We start from the raw sequence: 26,119 nt of genomic DNA, 5'->3' as shown, positions 1-26,119 counted from the left end.
GAATACATAAAAAAACAAAACAACCCCAAACAGCCAAACATGAACACTGTTACTTTGCAGTATTTTAACTGTAGTACTGCTTCATAGCTGTTGCTGGTGTATACAGTTGTTAAAAATCCCTGCACCTTTCAATAAAATAGCTCTACTTTCTCCCCGCAGCACTCAAACCTCAAACGCGCCGCGGTGCTCTTCGCCCATTCGGGCGACCCCGAGTCCCGAAACGCGCGCACCCCGAGCTCCAGGCGGGACTTCCTTTCTCCTGCGGATGCGCTGATATTAGGGTGAGCAGGCAGAAAGGGCTTGGTCGGAGTGTCACCGGTCTATCCGCGCGCCTCTGGACAGCAGATGACCTGGCCGACGACTCCGCTGCCGCTGAAGCCCCGTAGATGAATCTCCTCCTCGGCTATGCTGCCCTGAGAGCGCCGCGAGTATCCGCCCCGCCAACATGTCTGATGTCAACAAGACTATTCAGAAATGGCACGCCAGTTTTAAGAAAGGCACAGACTTTGACTCGTGGGGACAATTAGTGGAGGCTATAGATGAGTACCAAATGTAAGTTGCATTCAACATGTGTGTCCTGTGTGTCCACAGCGCTGGTTTAACCCGAACGCAGTCCGGGCGCTGTGCTTCTTCTTCTTCTTCTTCTTTTTTAAAAATTATTATTTTTCCCTTCTCTGGGTCGCCTGTCCCTAAAATCTGCGGGGAAACATGTAGGAGACAGTAGGTGCAAGAAGTTAGCCCGTGTGCTGTCAGTCAGCTCTCGGAGCAGTAAATAAACCCTACCATCCATGACGTGATGTGGCAGTTGTTGCAGTGGGGAGCAGATGTGTTGCCTGATGCATCCTAGCTCTGTCCACAGCAGCACTTTAGAGTTTAAGGGAGAGTCCGTCCATGTAGCCTGTCATGGAAAATCGGTCGGAGCTGCGAGCAGTCTGTTTCATTATGTGTCATGCAATGCAGAAACGGGCCAGTATTCCTCAGAGTGTTGGGAAACAGTCAGCCACACCCTCTCATTGTTATGGGTGGGTTTCATCTGCTGAGTGAGGAATGGTTTCTGCTTCTCAGACCAGATCTTTGTCTTTGCAATTTCCTTAAAATGCGCCCAGCTTCTCTCCCAGTTAATAGTTTATTTAAAACTGCACTAACAATGCAAAAATCTAGATCACTGCAGCGGCTTCTACTGTCCGCAGGGGGGCGCACAGACACACACCTTACCTTATAGGAGTCTTGCAGGGTCTTGCAGTGAATCATTAACGCGTCTAACTGTGTTTCATGTGGGTTCGTTTAGTTTGGCAAGACAACTGCAAAAAGAAGTCCAGTCAGCAAATTCATCAGACTTCACCGAAGAGCAGAAGGTAATCATTACATCCGCCTGCAGCTTCTGCACCGGAGTGCCTGTCACTTTACTTAAACTAACGAGTGTTTTTTTTTTTTTCTTTTAAAGAAAACTCTGGCAAAGATTGCAACATGTCTGGAGATGAGAAGTGCCAGTTTGCAGGTTTGTATAGGAGTCTGCGTGATTAGTAGCTACAAAAAGGAGGCCGTATCCAGGTTTTCAGAGATGCTGAGGTCATCGTTATTATATAAAAGTAAAATTTGAGCATCGGCAGTTTTACTTATGCATATAACACTTTTGAAAGTGGTCTTGAGCAATAGTTTTCCAGGCTTTCTGAAGGTCTTTCAAAGTTTGTCTTTGGACATTGGCCAATGGTCAGGTCCACTCCTTGTACCTGACCATTTCCAAAGGGAAGTTTTTCCTTGTTAAGTCACTTAACACTAACCAGTGACTCATTCAAGCATAAAAAGGCACCTAATTCAAGGGGTAAAACGGTCTTGTATCTACACATAACAGGCAACTTAGCAAATAAATGATTTAAAATGTTATCTTTAGACACTTTGAGTTTTAAAAGGCATAAAATTGTGATTGTTGGACTAAGTGATTCCCAAAGAGCTATAACTGAAAAGGTGTCCTTAAAATAAGATAAGGAAAAGTGTCAAGTATAGAAGAAAAGAAGTGAGAGGCCTAAAATACAAAACAGTACTTCAAAGCCTTAAGAAACCAGAAAAAATCCATCAAAAACCTGACACATGGACCTGAGAGATCCATCTGACCCTTCAGCTGAGCCATGTACTGTTCAACAAAGCCTCATCAGAAGTGGTCTCAGTGGAAGGGTGGCTGTCAGGAAGGCGTTCTTAAGGAAAGGAAACTGGGAGGAAAGGCTGAGGGATGCCAAATTAAACAAGAACTGGACTCGAAATCAGTGCCAAAAGGTTTTATGGAGTGATGAATCCAAGTTTGACATTTTTGGTTCAAATCATCATCGGTAAGTATAGAAGGGGTCAGGAGAGAGGTGTAGTGGTGGGTGTCTACACCCATCTGTAAAACCTTGTAATGATTTGGGGCTGCGTTTCTGCCAGTGTGCATTAGGGATCTTGTTAAAATCGATGGAATAAGAACACAGAAAAGTACAATCAGATTCTGGTCCGTCCAGAAAGTGTTTGATAATGGCGTTATTTTTCTGCCCAAACACACTGCCAATGCAGGAAAAGTATTCCTGAATAGAGAAACACACAAAGAGTCACTGTCAGTCGTGGATTGACCTCCCCTGAGCCTGAACCTCAACATTAATGTGAGATAAGTGTGAGATCGTCTCACATTGAACAGAAGACGACCAACTTCCAAGAAAGAGCTGTAAATGTCATTCAAGAAGCCTGGAGAGCTGTTTCTGAAGACTACCTAAAGAAACCATAAGAAAGCTTGACTAAGAGACGTCAGTTCATGATGAATAAAAGTGATCATAAATCTTGGCTTTCAAGCTCGTTAGAGTTGTTTTTGCCTTGTATGCTGTATGTTTACACACTTTTCTATTTCCCATTATGAATAAATTAGGGGTGGCTCAAGACTTATGCACAGCGCTGCAAAAAATTACATTTTTTCCTGAGGAAAAACAAATACTGAACATATCTTTTGTCTGGGTTTCTTCAGTGCACTCAGTCAAAGGAAGAGTTCAACTTAGAAGACCTGAAGAAACTGGAAACCAGTAAGTGTATGACTGGGTTTTTTCCTGGCTCGAAATGGGCCTCTAAGGGGCGACTCTGCAGAAAAACATGATTGATGTGTGTACAGTAAAGGTGCTGAAACTGTGTGGCCTTATTTGACAGAACTCTACATGCATTTCTGGGCATTTTGCAAACAAATGTTTATTACACTTTAGTAAATGAAAGACGAATTTAAAATGTTGATCTGGTGATTTTTCTTTTTTCCTTTTGCTCTGGCCTGTGGAAACAATTTCTCTATGAAGGAAAAACACTGATGGACAATTTACTGGATATTCTGACATGTTTTAATAGTGATATAATCAACCTAACTCCTTTTTCTTCAACAGTAATTAGAAATGTACTCACCTACAACAAAGAGTTTCCATTCGATGTTCAGCCGGTGCCGTTAAGGTAAAAATCCATCACTGGTGTTATTACTGCTTTGGGCTCGTGCTGCATGTGTCATTGTCTCTCAACATTACTGGATTTACAGATTTTTGTGAATTAATACAATAAAAGAATAACTAATAGATCAACATGAGTCATGTAATCACACACAAGCGTTGATAATTTTATCTTCAGGTCTCTAAAAAAAAAGTGTGTCTGTGAAGGGGGGCACACGCTTTAAATATTTTCCTTACAGGGATATGTAAACTTTATCAGTCCAATGAATCAGGTGTTTTGGGGGGGGCGGGTTTGTGTTCCTTGCCATCAGGAAAATCTTTGCTCCAGGTGAAGAGGAGAACCTCGAGCTGGAAGAGGAGGAGGATGCCACAGCGGGAGCAGGTTCAACGGAAGCTTTTCCGCCACGGGCTCCTGGTGCGTTACACCTGTTTATCACCCGCTTGAGTTCACATGTCATTGTTACATGTTGTCGTGTTTTGGAGGATCATCTGACCGTGTGTGTTTGCTTTTTTTTTTTGTCTTTTCTGTTGGTGCCGTGCATGGCTTCACCGCTCATTCCCGCCTGCTTCATTAGCAGCTTTGCAAGGTACAGCTTATGAATGAAAGGCGTTTGAATCTGTCCTCTATTGCATGACTGTGAATAATCCTGCCTCATTCAGAGTTAATTTTAGAACTAGATGCGTATATGTGACTGGAAGGTGAAGTTAATGATTCACTCTTTCACCAACAGAAAGCTTTTCCACTGATCAAGGTCGCCTGATTCCATCAGCTTTGGCCAAACAGATTTTTTTTCAGAGCTCATTTATTAAAATCAGAAATATTTCCTTTATTAGAGTTAAGTACTTTATGGTAAATGTGATGATTTGGCTCTGAGATCATTTCTGTCCTCAGAGGATGTGTTATACCCAACCTAACATCTCCTTGTTCCATCATCATTCCAAAGTGAGGTTTCGAAAACTCTAAATATACAGTTGTGGTCAGACGTTTATACATAGTCATCATGGGCATGAATGTCATGGTAATTTTGGGCTTTTAATAATTTCTTTGACCTGTTATTTTTCCAGGGTGGATGGATTGTACAGCATGCAGCTTTAGTGACTTTAAAAAAGCAAGATTTGCTTGCACAAATTTTTATTTATTTGGTATTTTGTCGAATCCACACAGGGTCCATGCACCTGCAATGACATTTTGTTAAATGTCCCTTAAGTTGCACCTTAAGCAGACGCTTTTGGTAACCACCAAGAAGCTTCTGGCATAATTCTAATTGGATATTTGAACACTCTTCTCAGCAGAATTAGTAGAGTTTATTTAAATTGCTTGATTTCCTGGAGGAGAGCTGGCTTTTAAGCGTAGTCCAAAAATAGGGAAGTTTATTTTAAGGGCTTAATGTTAGCCTGCTTCCCATTTTCCTAGTTTTGATTTGCATTTGGGAACATTGTCCTGTTGGAACACCCAACTGTGACAAAGTTTCAACCGTCTAGCTGCTGATTTGAGGTTAGATGGAAGGATTTGGAGGCCCTAGCGCGTGATGCTCGACAGTCGGTACAATTTTCTTTGGTTTGAAAGCCTCACCGTTACGACCCCAAACATACCTCTTGTCATTGTGGCCAAATAACTCAATCTCTGTCTCGTCTGACCATAACAGTTTTCTCCAGAAGGCATTTGGCTTGTTCATGTGGTGCAAATTTCAGTTGTGGGTTTTGGAGCAGGAGCTTCTTTCTTGGTCAGCATCGTCTCAGTCTATGATGATTGTGTCACCGTGGACAGAGATGCTGGTGTTTCAGACGTTTCCAGTTCATGTGAAGTTTGCGCCTCATTGGTTCCTGGTTTTAAGTTGTTTGATCCAGGAATCTGCAGTTGTTTAGAAATTTCTCCAAGAGACCTTCTTAACTTGATCAATCTAATGAGTCCCGTCAAACAAATCTTTGTTTTATGCCGGCAAAGATTTTCTGCTAGTTGTAGTCAATAACAACTGCTAACGAGAAGTTAGAAGGCCTCAGCCTTGCTAAGTTAAAAGACATTGTTGATTGTATGCGGATGTATGTATAGATTTGAGCCTGTTTGTATACCTTTGACCCTATGGAGATGAGAAAAAAATGCAAAATATATTAAAACTTGTGTTATTAAAGCTGTATGCTGCACTATTATTCTATCCTGGAAAAAACAGTTCACAGAAACTATTAAAAAGCCAAAAAACTACCACGGCATTCATGCCCATGATGAGTGTGTGAGAGTCATTGATGACCTTTTCTAAAAGTGTTCACATAGGATGCTGCGAAATTTGATCCAACAGAAAAGAAGCACAATAAATTCTGTGTCCAATTTAATCATAATGAAACCAAAAGTACGTGAGATTCTCGGGATGGGGGCGAATAGAGGAACCCATATTTTTGTGCTTACAATAGCTCAAACTATATATAAATGTGAGTAATGTACAAGGAGCAGCAGACTTCTTGGCTCAAATCCCAGCAATTACTTGCAGCCCCAATTTTAAATGAGCCTTAACTTTGATTTAAGTAGTCACAAGGGCTTAAAACACATGTGCAGGACTGCCAGTCAGATCCATTAAACTCCACAGTGTACGGTGGGAAACTTTGCCCCCAAATTAGGGTCAAAACGACAACATAATTTGGTCACGTGTTTCCTATTTCCACTGTTGATTGGCTCGTTGGCTGTGTTGTATTCCCTTCTGTTTTAATGTGTCTTTATCTTCTTTCAGATGATGGTTTTTGGTTCACAGCTACAGCTTTGATATTTTTTTGGTTCACTTTATTTCCTCTCGCCAGCTTTGTTTCCTGCTGTAGTTCAAACTTTATTTAGCTAAAGAGATTTAAACCTCTGTAAACTAACTTTTTACTGGCAAACTGCCTGTAGACAAAGCCCCAAAGACAGATATCCATCAGGAAGTGATAGGGACTTAAAGGAGAATGGATTAAACGCATCATTCCTATGGATTGATCAAAATGTGTAAAACTGGTTTGCCAAAATCCCCAACTTGAAACCAGTTTTTAAAACCAGTTCTAACTGCTAATATCTTCTGACCTTTGTCCTTTTATAGGTACCTTGTTACCACGGCTACCCTCAGAGCCTGGGATGACGCTACTTACAATAAGGATTGAAAAAATTGGGTTAAAGGACGCCGGACAGTGCATTGATCCTTACATGACCATCAGTGTCAAAGGTACAGATCCCACAGTGCACGCCTTCAGCAGGCTGGCCTGGAGTTGCTTTTATAACCTTCACAGCTGCTGCTTTCAGATTGGACACACCCTCTTTTCAGCTGTACTCCCACACTCTCTGTCCCCTGTACATGAAAACCTCTCCGCCTTTTCCTGTGGCTGCAGATGTAAACGGTGTCGATCTGAACCCGGTGCAGGATACCCCCGTGGCCACCAGAAAGGAAGACACGTACATTCACTTCAGTGTGGACGTGGAGGTCCAGAGACATGTGGAGAAATTACCAAAAGGTAGTCCCCGCCACACGCTGGGTTCACAGCATGCCAAGTAATTTGTGTGATTTTTTTTTTTTTTTTTTTTTTTTTTTTTTTTTTTTTTTGCTCAGCGTTCTCCGAGTAGAGGCAAGAGAGCTCCTGCGGGGAGGAGCGGACGACTAGAAAATAAACCTGCAGTGAAAATAAAGCTGTTTTTACACATAAACAAAAACTCCAGGCAGTCCTTCTCACATGTAGCAGATATAAAGAGATGTCTGTGTAGTTTGTGCAGGAGCCAGGAAAGAAGACCACTTGCTGGCTATGAATTCTCCACACTTTACTATTAGTTAATGGTTAATTATTACTGCATAGGTGGCACCTATGTGACCTATGTGGCACCTAAGTTAATTCAATTCAATTAATTTCAGTTCTATTTATATAACGCCAAATCACAACGGCGCCTAAGAGCGCTTTATATTGTAAGGTAAAGACCCCAACCATCAAACGCCCCCCTTTGAACAAGCACTTGGCGACAGTGGGAAGAAAAAACTCACTTTTAACAGGAAGAAACCTCACGCACAACCAAGCCCAGGAAGAGACAGCAACCTGCTGCAAATTTAGAAATATTGTCACCTAGGATTTTGAAATTGATACCATGGATGTATCGCTTAAAAAATCTCATGCAAGTTCTTATCTCAGTTAACTCGATCTCAAGGTCAGAGGTTATGTTTTCTGAAAATCTTGTGAATGCGATAACTTGGGAACAAAGGGAATTTGAAATTGATACAATAGGTGTATCCCTCTGGCCAGCACCAGTATTTTTCCTGATTTAATGTGACTATTAAACATATTCTCTCATATCCTCCTTTAACATTTGAGGTACGTTTACATTTTTTCCAGGAGCAGCTATCTTCTTTGAATTCAAGCACTACAAACCCAAAAAGAGGTTCACCAGCACAAAGTGTTTTGCCTTCATGGAAATGGACGAGATCAAACCCGGGCCGATCGTAATTGAGCTGTGAGTCTCACCGTCCAATGAGCGTTTTCCAGCGTGAACTGGAGAAAAATCTTCTCTCGATTGTGGAGTGAAAACTGCTCCTGTGTTTCATTTCAGGTACAAGAAGCCCACGGACTTTAAGAGGAAGAAACTGCAGCTTCTCACAAAGAAACCACTTTATCTCCATCTTCATCAGACGTTACACAAAGACAGCTAAGTCGGACCACGCTTCGAACCTTCGAAGGCCTCTCTCACATCCACATCCAGCAAAATGTGGTGTTCCCCCTCATCGCATCAAGCAATACTAAAAAAACAACAACAAAAAACCTGTGGTATTTATTTTTTATTTTTTCCATGAGTATTTGAAGAAAGTAAAGTGAACAGAGCTGGATTCCTGTCGCATCAGCTCACACTCAGATTTTAAAGTCTTTGATTTTGTTGTGAAGTGTAGGAAATACCAAGTTTTCCAGAATCCAGAAGTAGCATGTTCAAACCACCTCATTTCAGTCTTCCGTAGCTCACTGATTTTTTTTCTTTTTTTCGGGGGGTCAGGAAGAGGCCGTGAGCATCTGCATCTGAATCCTTCAATGTTCAGTTTAGACTTTTAAGTTCGGCAAACCAAGGAAGACATGAAATAAATTAAAGACAAAACAGCGACAGCTTGTTCCATTGAGCCACAAAAGAAGTGCTTTTTGTAATCCGGGTGTATTTATGAAGTCCGGAGTGCACTACAATAATAAACTTTTATCATTTTTAGTTATGAACGGTTCATAATCACACATCTAAAACAGGTATAACAGACGCAAGAGAGACGAGTCCTGACGTTTCCTCATTTTGTCTTAAAACTAGTGAATTAACAGAAATTTAAAGGGGCACTAACCTGACAAAGAATCTGTTTACTGCCTGTCGCAGACTCTGTCTCACAGTTTTGTTTCCTGCTTTAACATTTACAGTTCCTGACATTTAGCAGCTTTGAATTAAAGGTGGCTTATTTTGCACAGATTCAGCTGCCGCCAGCTCACTAAGTAACATGTTGTAAGTTTCCCCGCTCAAAATGTCAAACTGTATCTGTTTAAACTTACACTCACTGGACACTTTATTAGGCTATATCTTCTTTTCTTTTTTTTTTCAACTGCACATCCACGATGCAAATGCCTGTGAGTTGTTCCACCACATCCTAAAGGTGCTCTGCTGGATTGAGGTCTAAGGACTGGAGAGGCCATTTGAGTGCAGTAAACCTGTTGTCATGTTCGAGAAAGCAGTTTGAGATGGTTTAAGTTTTGCGATCTGGTGTGGTATCCTGCTGGAAGCAGCCATTAGTAGATGGGAACACTGGTCATAAAGGGATAGACGTGGTCAGCGACAATACTCAGGTAGGCTGTGGTGTTTAAACAATGCTCAGTTGGTACCAAGGGGCCCAAAGCATGCCATTCCATTCACCAGCATTTGAACCAGTGTACCTAACGAAGTGCAAGTCATGCAAGAATTGTGCCATCGGAAGTAAACGTGCATATCATTTGAAAAGTACATTTTTAATTTTCATTTGTAATTAAACACTAAGCAAACTCAGTCTGCACTTCATACTGGTTTAGTGAGTAGTCACATTCAGGTTTATAATGACTCAAGTGGGGCCATCACAGGTAACATCTTCAATTTAATCAATGTTTTTTTCTTTTTAAACTTGTAGCACATGTAAAGTGATACTGGTTTTAAAAAAAAAACGGTTGGGTTTTTCAGAAAAAATCACAAAGGGAGACGTTTAATGTCCCTATAAATCTGACAGTGGCCACGTGTCAGCGTGGATTTAGAAACGTAGAGGGAAAGAGATGCAGCACGGTCTGCATACTGTGGAAGTGTCTCGCCATGAAGCGGATGTTTAGCACCGGTTTCCGATACGCAGTGTTGGATCACATGCTGTCGTAACCACACAGAGGGTTTTAATCCACTGTTACGTTGCAGATTTCGTGTTGGCTCTGTGTGAATGGGGTTACGTTCAGAACTGTTCTCATGCGCTTGTGCTCTTCTTTTTATTCTAGAGACCTCTTTCTTTTCTCGAGCTTTTCACATCTTTCTTTCCATTTTGACTCTATAGATGTTCTTCACTAAAACGTCTTGTAATTTTTGATTTTTAGATTTTATTTTTGTAATGTCACAAAAAAAATCTGGACTGTAAATTAACTGTAAGATACACTAACTGATGAATATACAGTAACCGTGTGTATGTGTGAAGTGCTCTGATGTGGCAGGAGTGAGAACTGTGGAGTGTTTTCGTTTTGGCAGAATGAAGGAAATTGTATCAAACATTTACGGCGTGTTTAATTTCTAATAAACTACAAATGAGGCAGTGTGTTGATTTATTTGAACTGATATTTTTCGAGTGAGGAAAAGTTTATACATTAATATACTGAAATAGAAAAGTTAATATCAAGAAGTGATGCTATTAAGTATTTCAAACTCTACGAATAAAAATGTTTAATGTGAAGATGATGTAAAGACAGAAAATTGAGTTATAATTAGCACAGATCAGCACGGACGTATGACTTTATGTAGCCGAGGTATCGTGTTTTGCTTCTTTAATTTTGTCAGATTTACAAACCCAAAAAAAAAAAAAAGGAAACAGGAAGGTTCCTGGTTCAAATCCCCTGCTTTGGCCAGGGTACTTTCTGTGCAGGTTACCTCTGGGTATTCTAGCTTCCTGAATATTCGGGTAAATGTGGTTTGTAAGATGGTGGTCAGTAACACCATATCCAAGAATTTCCACCAAAAAGCCAACACCACAATGTTACTACCACTGACATAAATGGCTTTAGGAGGGGCTACTTGGAGAAATCTACCACCGAGTGCCAGATCCAGCCCACAAGACACCCTAGTTTCTATCACATAGCATACAATCCTCAGAGCACAAAGGCAGAAGTGGCCCAAAGCCAGCGCTGAATCCGAGATGAAGCATGAATGAGAGTCTCCTAGGACAGTGAGAAGCAGTGTTGTGTATTTACTCCTTACACATTCTTTTGGTAGTGGAGTAAGCGGAAAAAGACTGAAAACTCACATGAACTCCCACTCGAGCATAAAAAAACGTCTTGGGAAGTCTGAGAAACTTTTGTTGCACAGGTGGCCAACTTATTGACGTCATACTCAGACACACGGCGGGTCAAAGTAAATATTTGGTTAACTAAGAGACGTTTTTGATTAATGGAGCAAATTCACGTTTTTCAAATAATTTTTTTCCCCTCATTTTTAATTTGAATTATGGCATTCTGTTCTAACACTTTCCCTCCACATAGAGGGACCTGGATTAGCTACAAAAGTTACATTTTAGCTGTAAACCAGAAAAAGAAACCCCAGGTAATTAAATAACAAAAACTGTCATCATCACTCTGAGCAATAAAAATGCAAACACATTGTCTCTGTACGTTTTCACATTCTGACTTAAAAGCACATTAACATGTTGGTGGAACGACTTCCCAGCTCAGCAAATCAGATTAACCGAGCAGCTTTTTTGTCCTTGTCCCACCAACAGCACAATCACTGAGCAGTAGACAGCAAATACGAAACAGCAGCTTTCGGACCAACATGTCTGTATAACAGCACAGATGTACGCCTTATTTCTTCACATATATTCTTCATCGCACACCCTACAAAAAACATCCTCAGTATTAACGTACCACACACAGCTTTTATATTCTTTATTAATAAAAGTTCTACCAACATAGTAAAATAAGTTATACATCTGGCCGTCAAATTACACATTTGCTTTGAAATTTGTATGTAAAGCAAGAGCTTTGGGAAAAATCATGGTATTCCTGAAATGCTAGAAGCTAAACCTCCCTCCTGTTTCTCAATTTTAAAAAACAATTTCCACAGGAAATGACATTTTTAAAAAAAAAAAAAAAAACTGCCCCTTTAAAAATCATAGCTATATAATTTTCTTAAAGATCAACACAAATGAAAATCTGGCATAAAACGAAGTGTTATTGCACAGGCTGTTTAGAAAAGTGGCAACCCTTTCAGCTCACATTTCAGACATAACTGATCATTCTTTAATCTGCGGGCCTCGCTGTAAGAACATTTGCATCTGACTATGAAAATAATCATGATCTTTGTTTGTACTGGATCTGGGTTGTTATTGTGACAGGTTTAGTTAACGGGGGTGTTTGAGTCCTCTGCCATAGCTGGTGGCATATTTAAGGCTTGACCATTTCTGGCCTGGCTGAGTCCTGAGGGGCCTCCTGCTTCACGTGCAGGTCTTGTCTGGGGACGCTGTGAGCGGCTACAGAGTTCTGGAGGGCATCGGGTGCAGGCGGGCCATAAGCATCACCAGGATGTGCTGGATGAGGCGGGGCACCTAGAGGCAGGTCCACAGGTTGGCCAGGGTGGTCACGTGGTAATGGGAAGCGCATGTCAGGAGGGAAGGGTGGACGAGGTCCCATGGGCCCACGGACACCTAAACAGGAAAATCGCAGGGAAATGATGGTCACACAGACAAAAAAGACCAAAGACCAGGTCTGTACTTCTTTCAGGAAATAAAGAAGCCTTTGCCTTCTTCTGCCTCAGGGTCTTCTTACACAGACTTTAGTAGCCCAAGTAGATGAACAGGGACCAGAATATATTCTGCAACTCAATTTTTTTCTTTTCATTTTTAAATCAGCACCAAATTAGCATCTGCATTTCATTTACTTGTGGACAATCCCCTCCCACCTATTCTGAAAGTTCAGCTACTGCTGACCAGCTCGCCCCGGCCCTTCCTGTTTCATGTTAGTCAGCCAGGATGAAAACCACAGCAGCAGATTATGTTATTTGCCATTTTTAGAAGGGAAGCATAAAGTTGGCATTATTTAATAAGAGATAAGCATTGTGTATGTTCATCTCGTAAGTCCAAGGAACCCCTCAGCTGCTACAAACAGAATCTAAATCTGCCAAAAGCTGAGTATTAGAAAGCCAGAATGCCACCTTAAACTAGTTAAAACCGAAGAGTTGATAAGGCGAACTATATGAATGGCTTCCCTGATCAGTTTATTATATATTTTTTAAGTCCAAGTAAGATTGGCTTGTATGACTAGAAATTAATGGTGGCAAATGTGAGAAAATGTCATGTATAAACATTAAAAATATATATATATATATATTTTTTTTTTGTTAAAGCCGTAACTCCTCTCATCATGTGGTACACTGCACTACTTTCTGCTCATTTACCATCATGCTATTATCCGCTTTGTTTATGAATGGCTGCTCTTCATCAAATTTTAAGCATTGCAAGCGGCTACAAATGGAGTCCATTTCCAGGCTTTACCATAACACTGCCTCTACGTCAATCTATCTGGACTCACTCAACTCCACTGTGAATCATGTCTAATAGCTTGCTGCTCTTCTTCTGCATGATGAATCTGAATCTGAAGAATACTGAAGATGATGACAACAGACTGTCTGTTGGCAGTTCAACTGATCTAAGTATGTCCCAGAGTTTGTGTTTTACTAGAAATGACAGTTTTCCAATTCTATTTTACTAGTATTAAGCAAAGTCGTATAGATGAGTTTGTCCTGTAAAGAGACTCATCCACCTCTCAAATGGCTGAAGTCATGACAGAGAGCATCTTTAGCGTGGTTTTCAACAGCTGGGGACATCATCTCAAAGATATGTCCACTGCAATCATGAATTCATGAACTGAAACATCTTGAAATGTGTTATTTTGGACTAGAAATTAAATCAAAAAGGGAAGTGGAGATAAGAGTTATGGAAATAATTGTTGACTAATCAAAGAAAAATTGGCAGCTTAGTCGACTACATAAATAAACGTTAGTTACAGCCCTACTCAGTACAACTATAACATTTTAGTGAACTTTTCCCATTTTGGCTAAAACTAAAATGAGAAAGTCTGGCATATAAAGAGGTCCACATCAGGTTTATATGGACCTAAAAATATAGTGTTATAAATATAACAAAAAGTTGAACGTACCCTGTGGAGGAGGCATCGGTCCAAAGTGATGAGGTGGAGGGGGACGGAATTGCGGTGGGAGCGGACCCCGGGGATCAATGCCTGGGCCAGGGCCTTGCCTGGGGGGAATTGCAAGTCCATTGGGGGGTCCAAACTCTCCTCCCATTGGTCCAGGCAGGGGCATACCTGGGTGTCCATTAGCTGGTAGGGGAGGACCTTGAAGAAGAGGAGGGCCAGGTGGGAGGTGATATGGGCCAGGTCGCGGTGGTCTGTAAGCTATGGGTGGTGGCAGACGGCCAGGAGGGAGCATTGGATCATAGGGTGCAGGACCAGGTGGAGGTCCGTGGACCATGGGTCCAGGTGAGTCCCTGATTGGTGATGCTATGAAGGATCCTGGACCCTGGAAAACAAACAAACATGACAATTTGAAGTGACAACTTTCATGAGAGTATAGATGGGCTAACACTTTGTCATGCAGTGAAGTGATCCAGAAACCACACAGTGCATTTAGCCAGGGTTTAATCACATGACCACTAACCACACACCATGGTTATTTGGATTAAAAACAAGCCACTTTCATAGCATCTTGATATATGACACACATACTCTGCAATTTTTCATAACCCCAGTATTTTCAAGACACATTTTTGAGTTGCTGTTTCTTTCAGTGCAGTGAGATGAAAAACACACTAAGCCTAAAAAAATGTTTAGTCAGCCCCAGAGAAAAAGAAGAGCCTTTGATCCCCTTCCAAATCCAAATCCAGCTTAAGGGAAGAGGACGTGGAGTGCTTCCAAACACCTTCACACCAACACCTGGACTGACAGCATCTGTACTCACTGCCTCTGGATTCTCTGTGGTGACCTCAGCCTTAGTCTCTGTTTTTATCTGTGGATCTACTGCTTGCGTCTGTTTCAGATTAGGACAAACAGTGGAAATGCAGCAGGAGCTCTAAGTCTACACATGAAAGGAGAGATGGTATCACATAAAAATGGGTTTGATATGATTAAAAAGAAACTTACAGATGCATCCAAGTTGGCTGGAGATGAGCTACGTGGGCCCATCATGTCTGAAAGAGGGGAAACAGTACTGCATTAATAACAGGTTCAAAATAAACACAAAACCTTCGAAATGCACAAACTGCAGAGGACATACCCATCCCAGAGATGTGTTTTTCAGGGTAACGACCATGGGGATCTGATGGAGGGCGAGGACCTGAGGGTAGAAAAACACAAAACTATGAATAACCAAAACTCCATGGAGCCCCTTCGCAGGGAAAACACAGCCGCAACACACAGAGTAAGAGGAAACAAAGAGACTGTACACCCTAGGAAAAAAAATAAAAAAAATAAATCAGAGGTACAAAAAACAAAAAAACAAAAAAACAAAAAACCCAAACCCTTGCATTTAAATGAAATCATCTTTGATTTCTAAGAATAACTTATTCACACATACACATACAAATTCAGAAAATCTTCTTCCACAATCTAATCTTGTTTTTAATGAAACAAAAGCAAAAGCACATTTCAACAGAAACAAGCAAATGATCCAACTGGAAGGGGAGGGAGGGTGAAAATAAGAGCTGGTACCCGAAGGAATCAGGATGCAATACACACTAGGAAAAAACATAAAAGGAAAACTTGAGGTGAGAGAGCTGAAAAGAAAAATAAAGTCAGGAGGGAAAGAGGAGAGAGATGAGGTTGTAACGGAGAGTGATGTTCCACTTGGGTAAAAAGGAAGTGGGGGAAGCAATCCACTTGGACTCACCAAACGGGTCAATTCTCCGTGCAACTGGGGCAGAAGGAGGACGCCTGGGACCCTCAATCATTATAGGTGGGGATGGTGCACCCCCACTCACAGGAGAGGGCCCGTATGAGTCACCTGTTACAATTGAACCGTCAATTTACCAAAAGAAAAGAACTGCAGCTGACAAAACAACACAAGTCATGCAATAAAGAGGGTCACTTCAGGGTCTCCAAGAAAAATCAAGCACATGAACAGGACAAATACACAATCAGAACACATATGAGGCAAAACTGGAGCCCCCCTGCCCCGCAACAGAAAACAGTATTATCTTCAGTGGTTCTTCGGGATGACAGCTGAGCTGATGGAAATAAAACAGAGGGTGAGATGTGCCTGCTTACCTTGGCGAGGGCCTGCAGGCTGACCAGAGTTTGGTCTGAAGAGAGGAGCGCGGCGCTCATTGAGCTGAGAGGTGAGTACAGCCAATCTGTGAATAGGAAGAAAAACAGCTCAGATGCAGTTAAACTGGGCTGTGACTTACGGCAATTTTAATTATCTGATGAAAATGTAACAGAGCCAGTGGTGACGTCATTAAATAATTTCACAGTTTGTCCAAAAAAAACAAAAACAAACAATCAATAGCCTCCAATCTATTCAGCCTGAAGTCACATTAAGCAGTAATAGGAACAGCTATGATGTGAGGTAACGACTAAACATTTTCAGGCTTTCGCAACTTCCTGTATAGAAACAGCCTCATTATGAGTAACAAACAAAATTTCTGATACTCCAGAACAACAAGGAAGCTTTAACAACTGCCAAAACTCACTTTTCACGAAGCTTCGATGATTCGAGCTTCTCTTGGTTTAGAGCTCGCTCTGCATTACGAGCGTTCACCTGCAGGCAGCACAAAGAAGCAGAGTAATGTTTTAGCTCAATACTAATCTTACGCAGACCGAATAAATTATTTATCGCATCTGTAAATAAACGGTGTGGAAACATACCCAGTTTGAGTGAGTTTTGTTCTCCTGCTCTTTGATCTAAAGAAAGAAAATCCCATTCAGCCGAGATTCAGATTGGAGTAATGTTTTTATTTTGTTGGCTAATCTGAAAACGTTAAGATAAAAAACAAACAAACACACAGTCTACCTGCTCTTTGTAGACTTCCTCAGTCTTCTTCATCTGGTCCTCCATCTCATTAATGCGCTGCCTTAAAATTTTAACCTGCTCCTCAGCTTCAACAGCTTTCCCTCCAACCTCCGACAGCAGATTCTCTTTGCTGCGCCGCTCCAGCTCCTCCTTCGTTAATTTCCTGTGTGCGCAGAGAAACACAGTAACTCCCAGTCCTTCTACAAATCACAACTGATGAGAGGTTTCACTTACTCATCATCATCATTCATGGTGTAAAGACAGCAAGTAAAATTTACAACTACAAAAATACAGAAGACTTTCAGACATTCACGACAGGAAGTAACAATTTCGAATCTGCTGAAGACTTCACTTACTGCTGCAGGGCATTTTCCTTCTGCTGATACATTTCGACCATGATTTCGTTTTTCTGCTGGAGGATCTTGAACTGGTTTTCAATGTGGCTCTTCTCACTTTTCAGGGTTGAGATTGCATGTTCAAGCTCCTGGTGTTGCTCTGTTTTAAAATAAAACAAAGAGGAGTTTAGTAGGATGCAGATACCCAACTGAATTACACAACTTCTTAACCCTTGTGTTGTCCTTGGGTCAAAAATGACCCCTAGGTGTATGGCAAACAAGTGTATGGGAATCCCGAGGACATTAAACAAATTCACAATGTACCTTCCATTGCCTTCCTGGACTTCTCTTCATTCAGTAGTTTTGTCATGAAGCGATCCCGCTCTTCTTCAACTACAGCAAGAGTGGTCTGAACCTGTAGGGAAAAATACAGGAAAATGCAATAACATTTAGAAACCGAACAATCCTCTATAAACTAAAATATAATAAGCTTTACAACATCTGTTGATATCTCACCCTAGAAACATCCATCATCTGTTTGATTCTGTTCTTTACGGCCGTCTTCTTGTCTGTAAGAGACACTGAAAGAACAACAAAACACTATATTATTAAACAGTGGTTAATAAAACTACTCGCCGTATTTCATCCATAAATATTCTGATAAACTACAAACTTACCAGGTGCTACTTCACCATTGGCCAAAACTTTGGTGTCACCTTTTTGTAAATCACAAGCTTCCAGGTCAGACAGAAGTTCAGACAGCACCTGAAGTGGACATATTGTGCAAGAATGAGACAATTTCATAAATAAATAAATAAATAATAACAAAAATCAGGAAGAGTTATGACAGTAGTTAGTGAAAAAAAATGACCTCCACATTGTGATCTTTGAGCACCACAGAGTCCTCCAGTTCTTTCTGGGACTTCTGATAGACTTTAATCTTCTCATTAAGCTCTGTGTGTTTTTCCTCCCAGCTTTTAATGGTGACCTTCAGCTGTTAGAAGAGGCAGGGTAAAAAGCATAAATTAAATCTGATTAGGCATTCAGATTAATGACAATATAAAAGAGAAATATCCATATCTGTCTTACTGTTTTGTTCTCGTCCTTTAACGCAGCAAACTCTTTTTCAAGACATTTTTGTTGAACGTTTCGGGCATCTTCCCGAATCTTGGCTTCATCCAGGAGAACAGTAGTCTATGGATGAAAGAAAACAGTTTATGAGATAAATTAAAGCTAAAAGGTCACAGTAACACTACAGAGTTTGCAAAAAAAAAAATATCCCAAAAGGATTTGTACCTTAGAGAGCGCTTCCTGAATCTTTTTCCTGTTAGCTTGTAGCTTCTCGTTTAACTTCTCTAATTTCTCAATCTGTTAAAAATAAATAAATAATTGCAGCATGAATCAGTGAAAAGAACGCAAATAACAACGAGCAGAAAGCAAATGAAACACTTACTCTGGTTTCATTTTGGAGAGTGTTTGCCCGCTCTTCCTCCAGTAGCTGTGCGTATTTGTCCTTTTCCTCGGCCATCTGTTTATTCAATGTTTCAGCCTGTAAGACTTTGCTCTGCAAACAGTAAAGAAAAAAAAATTAACGACAACCCTTCAACAAATAACTGAGTGTCAACAAAGATTCAACCCGGTTACGTAAGACTAAATACATATGAGAAAGACTCTTACTGCTTACCTCTAGCTCTTGCATCTTTTTCACTGTACAACTAACAGTTTCCTTTGACTGTTTTTGATTTTCTTTCAGTTGTTCAGTCTTTTACAAAAAGAAGAAAACATGAATCAGATGTGTTTTGTTTGTTTTTGTATAGGAGAAACTCAACAACATTTCTCTTTCTGGGGCTCACCTGTTTCTGGAGTTCAGCCATTTTGGCGAGAGCTTCATCCTTTTCCTTTTTGTGCACCTGGATTTGCTCTCTGAGTCTTTTTTCATCCACTTTTCCCATTACACAAAGCACACAATCAATGAGGCCGTACACATATGCATTTTGTCATGTTGTGCAAAAATTATAACTGAAAACTTACCGAGGTACTCTTTCTTCTTTATCTTTAAAAATAAAATTAAAAAAATCAATTTTAAATCTTACAGTGTATAATATCATCCAACAATGACCTAAATATGGAAGATTTTATACTGTGTATAACTCAATCCAATGGGAGTATAACCCAGGGGGATACAAAGCCTTATTAAATCAAAGCTCATACAAATAATATTGGCATTTTACAGGCACCAAATAAACAGAGCAGCAATATCACAACACTTACTGCCAGCACAGTCCTCCAGAAGAAGAGGGTGAAGGTCAATACTCCAACCAAAGCAGTGATGACAACAGCTTGCCAAGGACAGCCAAACAAAGTTTCTCCTGGCTTCCACTCTTCTGGCAGCAATGAAATCATCTGAAGAGACAAAAAAAAAAAAAAAACAACCCCACAACCACAGCTTTAACTCTGGAGAACGAAATTAAACTGGAAACAGATGGTTAAACTAGCACTATGCAATTCAATTATATCGATTTCTAGTTACAAACACAGCTTTCAAAAGTGGTGAAAAGAAGATTGAAAAAGAAATTGATTGAAAATTATTTTCATAGTGATGCTCTTATTTTGTCTTATAACTTGATTGCACTTTTCCTTTCATATTCTCATTTTGCCTATCACAACATCACTTTTTCCTCTCAGTAAAAGCTTAAGTTCAGGCTATTGCATGAATACTTTGGTTTACAAAAATGTTTTTTTTTTTAATTTAGCTCAAAGACAATTAAAAAGAGACAAGAGAGTTACCATGTTTCAAAATGTATCAAAATAATTATGACTATAAATCTGGCTGCAAAATAAATAAACAAAAAAGCCCAATGGAAAAACAAACTAGACAATATACAATAAAAACACTGCAGAAGCTCTGATTAAACATCAAATTAAATCTACCGTTAGACTAACACACTGTGCATACATTTACCAAACTATGACACATCAGTAAAGAGTCATCTGTAACTCAAATAAGCACTCATTACAACCAAGATTAGCAAGAAGAGCATCTCTGTCCCACAACGAATCTTAAGGCTGAAAGGCTACTGCAGCAGCAGAAGTGCCACTCTTGTAAGCTAGAACAGGAAACTAATGATATGACTGACATGGGCTCAGCAGGATTGGACAACAGAAAACTGGAAAACATTGCCAAGCCCCCAAGTATTTATCTAATAAAGTGGCAGCTGAGTGTATGTGATAAAGGACACAGGATCGATATAAAAACACAAAAAGATTAGTCTACACTCTCAGTTTAGTCACCAAAATAATTCTGTTGGTTATTTATTAAGATAAAAATAACGTGTTTTTCTACATTGTTCTATACATACATTTTGAAGTGATGTAGCATTTCATACATTACTTGATTAGGGAGCAATTCATACTACAAGCTTTTCTCTTTCACAAGCTAGGTGGGTTTCACTTTATAGTTAAACTAGCTTCATTTATGCCCAGTCATACCAAACCGAGCATATTAGTCCAATCACAAAGAAACCTTTGAACTCCCCATGAGACAACAGTAGCAAACACATACATGCTCTCACTCCGTGGCTCTAATAAAATACAGGGATTACAGCTGCCTTAATACTAATGGCAAATATTAAAAGCCTCTCTTCAATTTACTGCTTTTCAGTTCTAAATGTTCAATACAAATTCAACAAAGGCTGGGCTGTAAGAAAAGTTAGATAGCAATGAAAAGGGCACAGGACAGTGAAAGGTCTTCAATCAAATATACAAGACCCGGTCGACTGCTGCTAATGCTAAAGGCAAGTTTGGTGAGTAGATTTAGGACAAGGAACCGTCCAAGTCATTATCCATCAGCCACCTGCTAATTAACACGTCATGGTTAACCTCACAGGCCGTGACAGCGTAAATAATAATATTCATATAGGTGTCAGTCTGGCTTTTTTTTTTTTTTTAAATACTGTAATGAATACTTACATGTTGCAGTTCCTCCACAAAAACTACATATGTGTTCTCCGGTTCCATGACAGGCAGGGATAATGTCTCCCTCTCCATTCTCGTGTTTAAAAACAAGAACGGAACTAGCCAGATGCTAGTTTGACAGGTATCAGCTAGCTGCCTAGCACGTTAGCTATTCACAAAGTAACTGTATCGTTAAGCAAACGCTCGTTATTCAGGAGCGTTAATGTCTCCCGCGTATGAAAGACAAATAAGCGGTCGTTAGACAAATGGACAACGTAAAATAGTGGAGATAGGAGTTGGTAACAACGAATTGCTAACGGTAATTAAAGATCACCCGTCAAATCCCATTCACAGCAGTTATCGTGAAGCGACGGTCGTTAGCAGAGTTGGTGGTTCTGATTATGGATAACGACTGTAGCGACCAAAAAAGGCTACACTAACTCAACAACACATTATCTGCCTGTACATGCCACAATAAGGCCGTTAGCCCCAGCAGCCAGCTCAGCACCGGCTGTGTCGAACTTCAGCCTGTACCGCGACAGTCAACAAGGCAGGGGGAGGGCCGGAGGGGGCGTTCAGGGAAAACTGGAAATTTGAGTTCTCACATAATGCACCACACTTTCAGAGCAGTAAGACCGACGTCTATGTAGGGCGACCAGAAGTGTACCCACACGATTTTAATCCTCTGTCCCACATTTTGGCTGGCTGAACAAAAGTCTCTAAAGTCATGCAAGTCTCCAGCTCCCCAAAAACTATATGTGGGGAAAAGAGTTTATTCATGCGGAACAATGTGGGATAGTGGAATGCAACATTGCAATTTTTGGTATCTATTCAATATTATATACAGTATAAAGTATACTATTATATAAAGTATATACAGACCCAGCTTTGCCTGCGTCAGTACTTTTAAGAGCCGCATGTAATGATTTATGAGGTGAATCTGAATACGTTTTTATGACAAATAATTGTGAGTTTTGCATTAATTGGTCAACAAATCACAAGTGCACCTTTGACTGTTTTTCCCACTTTTTGTCTTTTTTTTGAAGCGCTGGAATTTAAATGTGCCCTCCTGGCAACCGCTTTCTGTCAACCCCTGTTATTTTAAATGTGCTTAATAAATAAAAATGACTTGATAGTGAACCAAAAAGGGTTCTTATACTATACTTAAATTACTTAAATATTTTCATGTTCAGGATATATTTTTTCAGTTTCAGTAAAATTTAAGTGTTAAATTGAGTGACATCAGAACCAATTACGTCAGAACTGGAAGAAGGAAGATGAGCGAAGTGTGGACAGGGCTGTGGGGATGCTTGAACAGACATGCTTACTGTTTGATGTAACTGAAGCGACATGCTCAGAGGAGATAAACTAAAGGATCAATCCTATCACACAAGTATTGATCAGATACCAGTACCAACGCCGGTATCTATATAATCAATATTTAGATCGATCCATCCCCTCCTATTTTCAGAGCAGCAAGACAACAGTCTGTGACGTCTGCCCCAAATATTGCGACAATGCCCTACATTTTGGCTGGCTCTACAAAAGTCCTCGCCAGTGATTCTTATAAAACAAACTTATAAACAAAACAGTGGATCATCTGCCTCCATTTCACCCTATTCCTTGAATTCTACTCTATCACACAACCGTCTGATATCCTGCTGAGCATCTTGGTCACTTCCAATAAAATCTGAGCATCTTTAACTCTGTCATCTCCAGCTGAGGCTCCTGTTTTTGTTTTTTTTTATTATTAGTGATGAGCATAGATGGAAACTGAAGTTCATAATTGGTCCTATGGAACAGTTTTCTGTACATGCTTCCAACAGCTGTCATTGCAGTTGCTGTCTTTTCAGCTTTTCTGTCTGCTAATCATCTTTGGGTTTTAGCAGGGATGCATCCAAGTTCTCTTTGAGTTGTTTTATTCTGACACAAGTCCATTTTTGTAAATTAGAGTCATTTAAAATGCGGGACACTGTCTCGATATAAAAATGCTGTACAGTCTCACACTCCTGATGACACTAGTCTCACAAGAAACATTTTGGTTTAAAAATTGATGAGCTGAACTATGAATGCTTCCTTGCTGAAAGTACTTTCATGCTTTCAGCTGTTCCCTTATTTCCCAAGACGTTGCCACACAGGAGGGAACCACATGTTGATTTGTTACAGATACTACACCGGATGCCCTTCCCACTAGCTTGTGACCCCTGAGGATAGCTTTGTGTCTCCTCCCAGTCTTGAAACAGTGATCTTATGAACCATTCGCTCTTTGAATGCCTCCCAACTAAAATCCCCAAATTATTACCACAGAGATAAGAGGTGGAAATTTTAACAGTTACAGTGATGCAAACAGGAAATGCAAGACTGCACAAAGACTGCCACATAGGACCATAAAAAAAATTAAATTCCTCTTTATGTCTATTCTATAGTAATTGAGTTTAACTAAATTAGAGTAAATCAAAGTTTATTTGTGATTGACCTGATCAATGCCAAACCTGTAACCTGCACAGTATGTGTGTGTATTCATGTTTTAATTTAGATCAAAATCCCTCTCGGCACTGGCAACACGTCCCACAGAGTCTTCGCAAACAAACCCCTTTCATCACATTTAGTTTGCCCGGATCTGGTTACCCTAGCAACATAAAATATGGTGCGTAACTATATCAGAGAGGCCAATACTTTTCTAGACTGTGTACTGCTCATTTACGAGTAATATTTCTAAGACACTCTAAGTTCAAATAAAATAGTAAATTTTGGTAGGGATGGGAAGCTCGAAACAGACGTTTCGACACTGTGTCAAGCCTCCGAAGCCGAGATGTTTTGAAAATCTGCTCTGAAGCGTGGTTCAAATGTTTTGGGTTTTGCTGGAGGTGCCAAGCTGTTGTTCTTCCACGTGATAACGAGGCCTCTGTATGTTAAATGAGTAAATTGTTTCTTCAGACTTCAATCATCCAATCTAATAAACCATGCCAAAAAGAGTCAATAGCAGCATACTCAAGTATAGTATGTAGTATGTCCCTATGAACTATGAGTGATGTTAGGATGTCCTGGGATAGCATTAAAAAGTATATAATAAGTTTTTTCTTTCCTACTTCCTTTAAAGAAGCCATCAAGGGAACATTTGTTTATTCATTTTTCTGTGCGGCACTCAAACCAGCAACAGATATTCAGCATACGCAGACAGAGGAGATGATAGAGAACTAATTTGTTTAACTTGTTCCTTAAAAATCTGCATGTTTGTGCTTCTTCCCTGCACATGACAGAGAAAGATCAGAAAAATCGGACATTATTTTGACGTTTTTAATTGTCAGATCATCGAGACTGATTACAGATTTAGATTCATTTGGATGTTGCTGAAATATTTCACAAATTAGATTAGTGAATTAGATTAGTGGTGAATCTAATGTATACAGGATGTGGTGTATGCAATGGTGGTACACTTACCACAGTGCTCCACTCTGCAGTTTTATTCGTGATCATTGCAAGGATGCAGCCCGTATAAACAAGCCCTGTTGAGAATAACCCCACTTCTTCTTCGTGCACTTCGGACACTGGTTCCATGGAGTCCATAGACCCTTGTCAAACAGAATTTAACAGTTAGTAAGTCTGTTTGTTATTGCTGGATTATGTAAAGCTCTTCTATAACAGAATATAGTTAAATATCAACATAAAGGCAAAACCATATGTAACTAATATAGTGTAACTTTAATATGATAAAACCAGAGGAAGCTTAATGTGACTGATTTGCTGACCTCAAGATTATCCTATTTTATTGTAGCCAAAGTCCAAAATTCTCATAATGTGTTTACATGTTCTAAATATTTCACAAAAGCAATGATATTTTAATAATGGATTGCATTTGTATAGCGCTTTTCGAGACCCTCAAAGCAGTTTACAATTTCACTATTCATTCACTCTCACACACTGGTGGAGGCAAGCTACGGTTGTAGCCACAGCTGCCCTGGGGCAGACTGACAGAAGCAAGGCTGCCATATCGCGTCATTGGCCCCTCTGGGCATCACCAGTAGGCGGCAGGTGAAGTGTCTTGCCCAAGGACACAACGACAAGACCGGCAACCTTCCGGTTACAAGACGAACTGACATCTCTTTGAGCCATGATCGCCCCATTTTATTAGGAATCAAACATTTATGCTCCTTTTTTGTGACCATGGCACACTAAGGTTCAAGGCACAATTTCAATGGGGAACCTGTATTACTATTTACACCACACAGCCTCTTTGTAATCTTACATATTATAACTGTTGGTGGAAACCTGCAATTTAATTCCATTACACCATTGCTCTAAAGACATTACTAACCTGAGGGTGAGTGTTCAACCTCAACACCAAGGCCCATGTCGAAGGCATTTTCCAGGGTGGCTTGAGGCACCTTTTGCATCTCATCAGATGTGCTGAAGCTCAGCGGATTGTCTTTGTTTTTATTAAAGTGTCCACCATCTTCCTCCACACTAACGTCCGGTCTAACCAGCTGTTCCTCTTCAACCTCAGCTGGCTTTTCTTCAGGATCCGTTATTGTCAGGTTGTCATCGCTCTCGGCCTTTGGTATTTTGTCCAATTCTTCCTCAGCAATGTGTAGCACATCTTCTTTAACATTCAATTCCTGTTCATCTGAGATGGAAACATAGGGGAAAACCCAATAATGCTTAAATTTAAGATTAAACATTTTAAATCTAGAACTAGCCTCTAGATTGCATGACATCTGCAGAGCAAAGACAAATTCATTATCATGAAAATCCATTTTGGCTTTGTGAAAAAAGAATTATTCAAGTGAAATGCATTAGTAATATGAAATATAGTTATTTTTAACATTACAAGAAAGGGTTAGAGTTATTCTGAAATTCTAATCTCTTATGGATTTTCATAAACCCTTTCCTATGTCAACTCTCAAGATAAAGAAACACATTATGTCTCTTCACTATCAGCATGCAGCTGAGCTGTCCTTGTGGCCCACTGAAGAGCCAAAATACCCAGCGCCATCACTGGACAGTCACGTTATCAGTCTCCTAAAAGATTGACTAAGACTAATGTGTTTTCAGACCTCCTCAAATAGAAGTACATCAACAAATAGATAGGGATAACTCCAGAAAATCCACTACAGTGACCATCTGCTTGATGCTTAAGC

The 26,119-nt window shown here is 40.2% G+C and overlaps 3 protein-coding genes across 6 annotated transcripts in view; 2 read left to right on the top strand and 1 right to left on the bottom strand.

Annotated features, from left to right (window-relative positions):
• The first annotated feature begins 115 nt into the window (after positions 1 to 115).
• aida (axin interactor, dorsalization associated) lies at positions 116 to 9,220 on the top strand. Of its 3 annotated transcripts, none has more exons than XM_026142833.1 (11): positions 116 to 552; positions 1,289 to 1,355; positions 1,445 to 1,498; positions 2,987 to 3,041; positions 3,387 to 3,450; positions 3,755 to 3,858; positions 4,022 to 4,030; positions 6,503 to 6,625; positions 6,789 to 6,911; positions 7,776 to 7,893; positions 7,990 to 9,220. In XM_026142833.1, the coding sequence occupies exons 1-11, from the start codon at positions 446 to 448 to the stop codon at positions 8,087 to 8,089; spliced, it is 924 nt and encodes a 307-aa protein (XP_025998618.1). In that variant the 5' UTR covers positions 116 to 445; the 3' UTR covers positions 8,090 to 9,220. The 3 variants fall into 3 exon arrangements, with proteins under 3 accessions (XP_025998618.1, XP_025998617.1, XP_025998619.1); XM_026142832.1 differs by having other exon boundaries at positions 4,019 to 4,030; XM_026142834.1 differs by lacking the exon at positions 4,022 to 4,030 and having other exon boundaries at positions 117 to 552.
• A 1,869-nt stretch (positions 9,221 to 11,089) lies between these two features.
• mia3 (MIA SH3 domain ER export factor 3) overlaps positions 11,090 to 26,119 on the bottom strand; it is a 21,770-nt gene continuing 6,740 nt past the window's right edge. Inside the window, exons 5-28 of one of the 2 annotated variants that reach the window (XM_026142822.1) lie at positions 25,297 to 25,605; positions 24,423 to 24,553; positions 19,299 to 19,430; positions 19,059 to 19,080; positions 18,881 to 18,969; positions 18,712 to 18,789; positions 18,481 to 18,591; positions 18,324 to 18,395; positions 18,117 to 18,221; positions 17,899 to 18,021; positions 17,705 to 17,792; positions 17,544 to 17,608; positions 17,352 to 17,442; positions 17,049 to 17,187; positions 16,693 to 16,855; positions 16,548 to 16,583; positions 16,373 to 16,440; positions 15,948 to 16,033; positions 15,571 to 15,684; positions 14,959 to 15,018; positions 14,826 to 14,872; positions 14,644 to 14,712; positions 13,827 to 14,205; positions 11,090 to 12,316 (exon numbers count right to left, since the gene is read on the bottom strand). In XM_026142822.1, coding sequence (XP_025998607.1) covers positions 12,057 to 12,316; positions 13,827 to 14,205; positions 14,644 to 14,712; positions 14,826 to 14,872; positions 14,959 to 15,018; positions 15,571 to 15,684; positions 15,948 to 16,033; positions 16,373 to 16,440; positions 16,548 to 16,583; positions 16,693 to 16,855; positions 17,049 to 17,187; positions 17,352 to 17,442; positions 17,544 to 17,608; positions 17,705 to 17,792; positions 17,899 to 18,021; positions 18,117 to 18,221; positions 18,324 to 18,395; positions 18,481 to 18,591; positions 18,712 to 18,789; positions 18,881 to 18,969; positions 19,059 to 19,080; positions 19,299 to 19,430; positions 24,423 to 24,553; positions 25,297 to 25,605 — 2,837 coding nt within the window. In that variant the 3' untranslated portion in view covers positions 11,090 to 12,056. The remainder of the gene's footprint in view (positions 12,317 to 13,826; positions 14,206 to 14,643; positions 14,713 to 14,825; positions 14,873 to 14,958; positions 15,019 to 15,570; positions 15,685 to 15,947; positions 16,034 to 16,372; positions 16,441 to 16,547; positions 16,584 to 16,692; positions 16,856 to 17,048; positions 17,188 to 17,351; positions 17,443 to 17,543; positions 17,609 to 17,704; positions 17,793 to 17,898; positions 18,022 to 18,116; positions 18,222 to 18,323; positions 18,396 to 18,480; positions 18,592 to 18,711; positions 18,790 to 18,880; positions 18,970 to 19,058; positions 19,081 to 19,298; positions 19,431 to 24,422; positions 24,554 to 25,296; positions 25,606 to 26,119) is intronic. The other variant, XM_026142823.1, reaches the window with a different exon arrangement.
• Positions 19,887 to 26,119, top strand: part of taf1a (TATA box binding protein (TBP)-associated factor, RNA polymerase I, A) — a 21,318-nt gene continuing 15,085 nt past the window's right edge. Inside the window, exon 1 of the mRNA XM_026142830.1 lies at positions 19,887 to 20,830. The gene's annotated coding sequence lies outside the window, so the exon portion shown is untranslated. The remainder of the gene's footprint in view (positions 20,831 to 26,119) is intronic.

This window comes from Astatotilapia calliptera, chromosome 15 (assembly GCF_900246225.1).
Source record: "Astatotilapia calliptera chromosome 15, fAstCal1.2, whole genome shotgun sequence".
Lineage (NCBI taxonomy): Eukaryota > Metazoa > Chordata > Actinopteri > Cichliformes > Cichlidae > Astatotilapia > Astatotilapia calliptera.
The sequence above is the reverse complement of the archived record's forward strand: the minus strand, read 5'-3'. Positions and strand labels throughout refer to the sequence as shown.

What these genes read in the sequence shown, in the direction of transcription:
- aida (XM_026142832.1), top strand. Translation starts at nt 446, where the DNA reads ATGTCTGATGTCAACAAGACTATTCAGAAATGGCACGCCAGTTTTAAG. An exon ending in GTTCAGCCGGTGCCGTTAAG is followed by an intron (nt 3,451 to 3,754) that starts GTAAAAATCCAT and finishes CCTTGCCATCAG; the next exon opens with GAAAATCTTTGCTCCAGGTG. An exon ending in TGTGGAGAAATTACCAAAAG is followed by an intron (nt 6,912 to 7,775) that starts GTAGTCCCCGCC and finishes CATTTTTTCCAG; the next exon opens with GAGCAGCTATCTTCTTTGAA.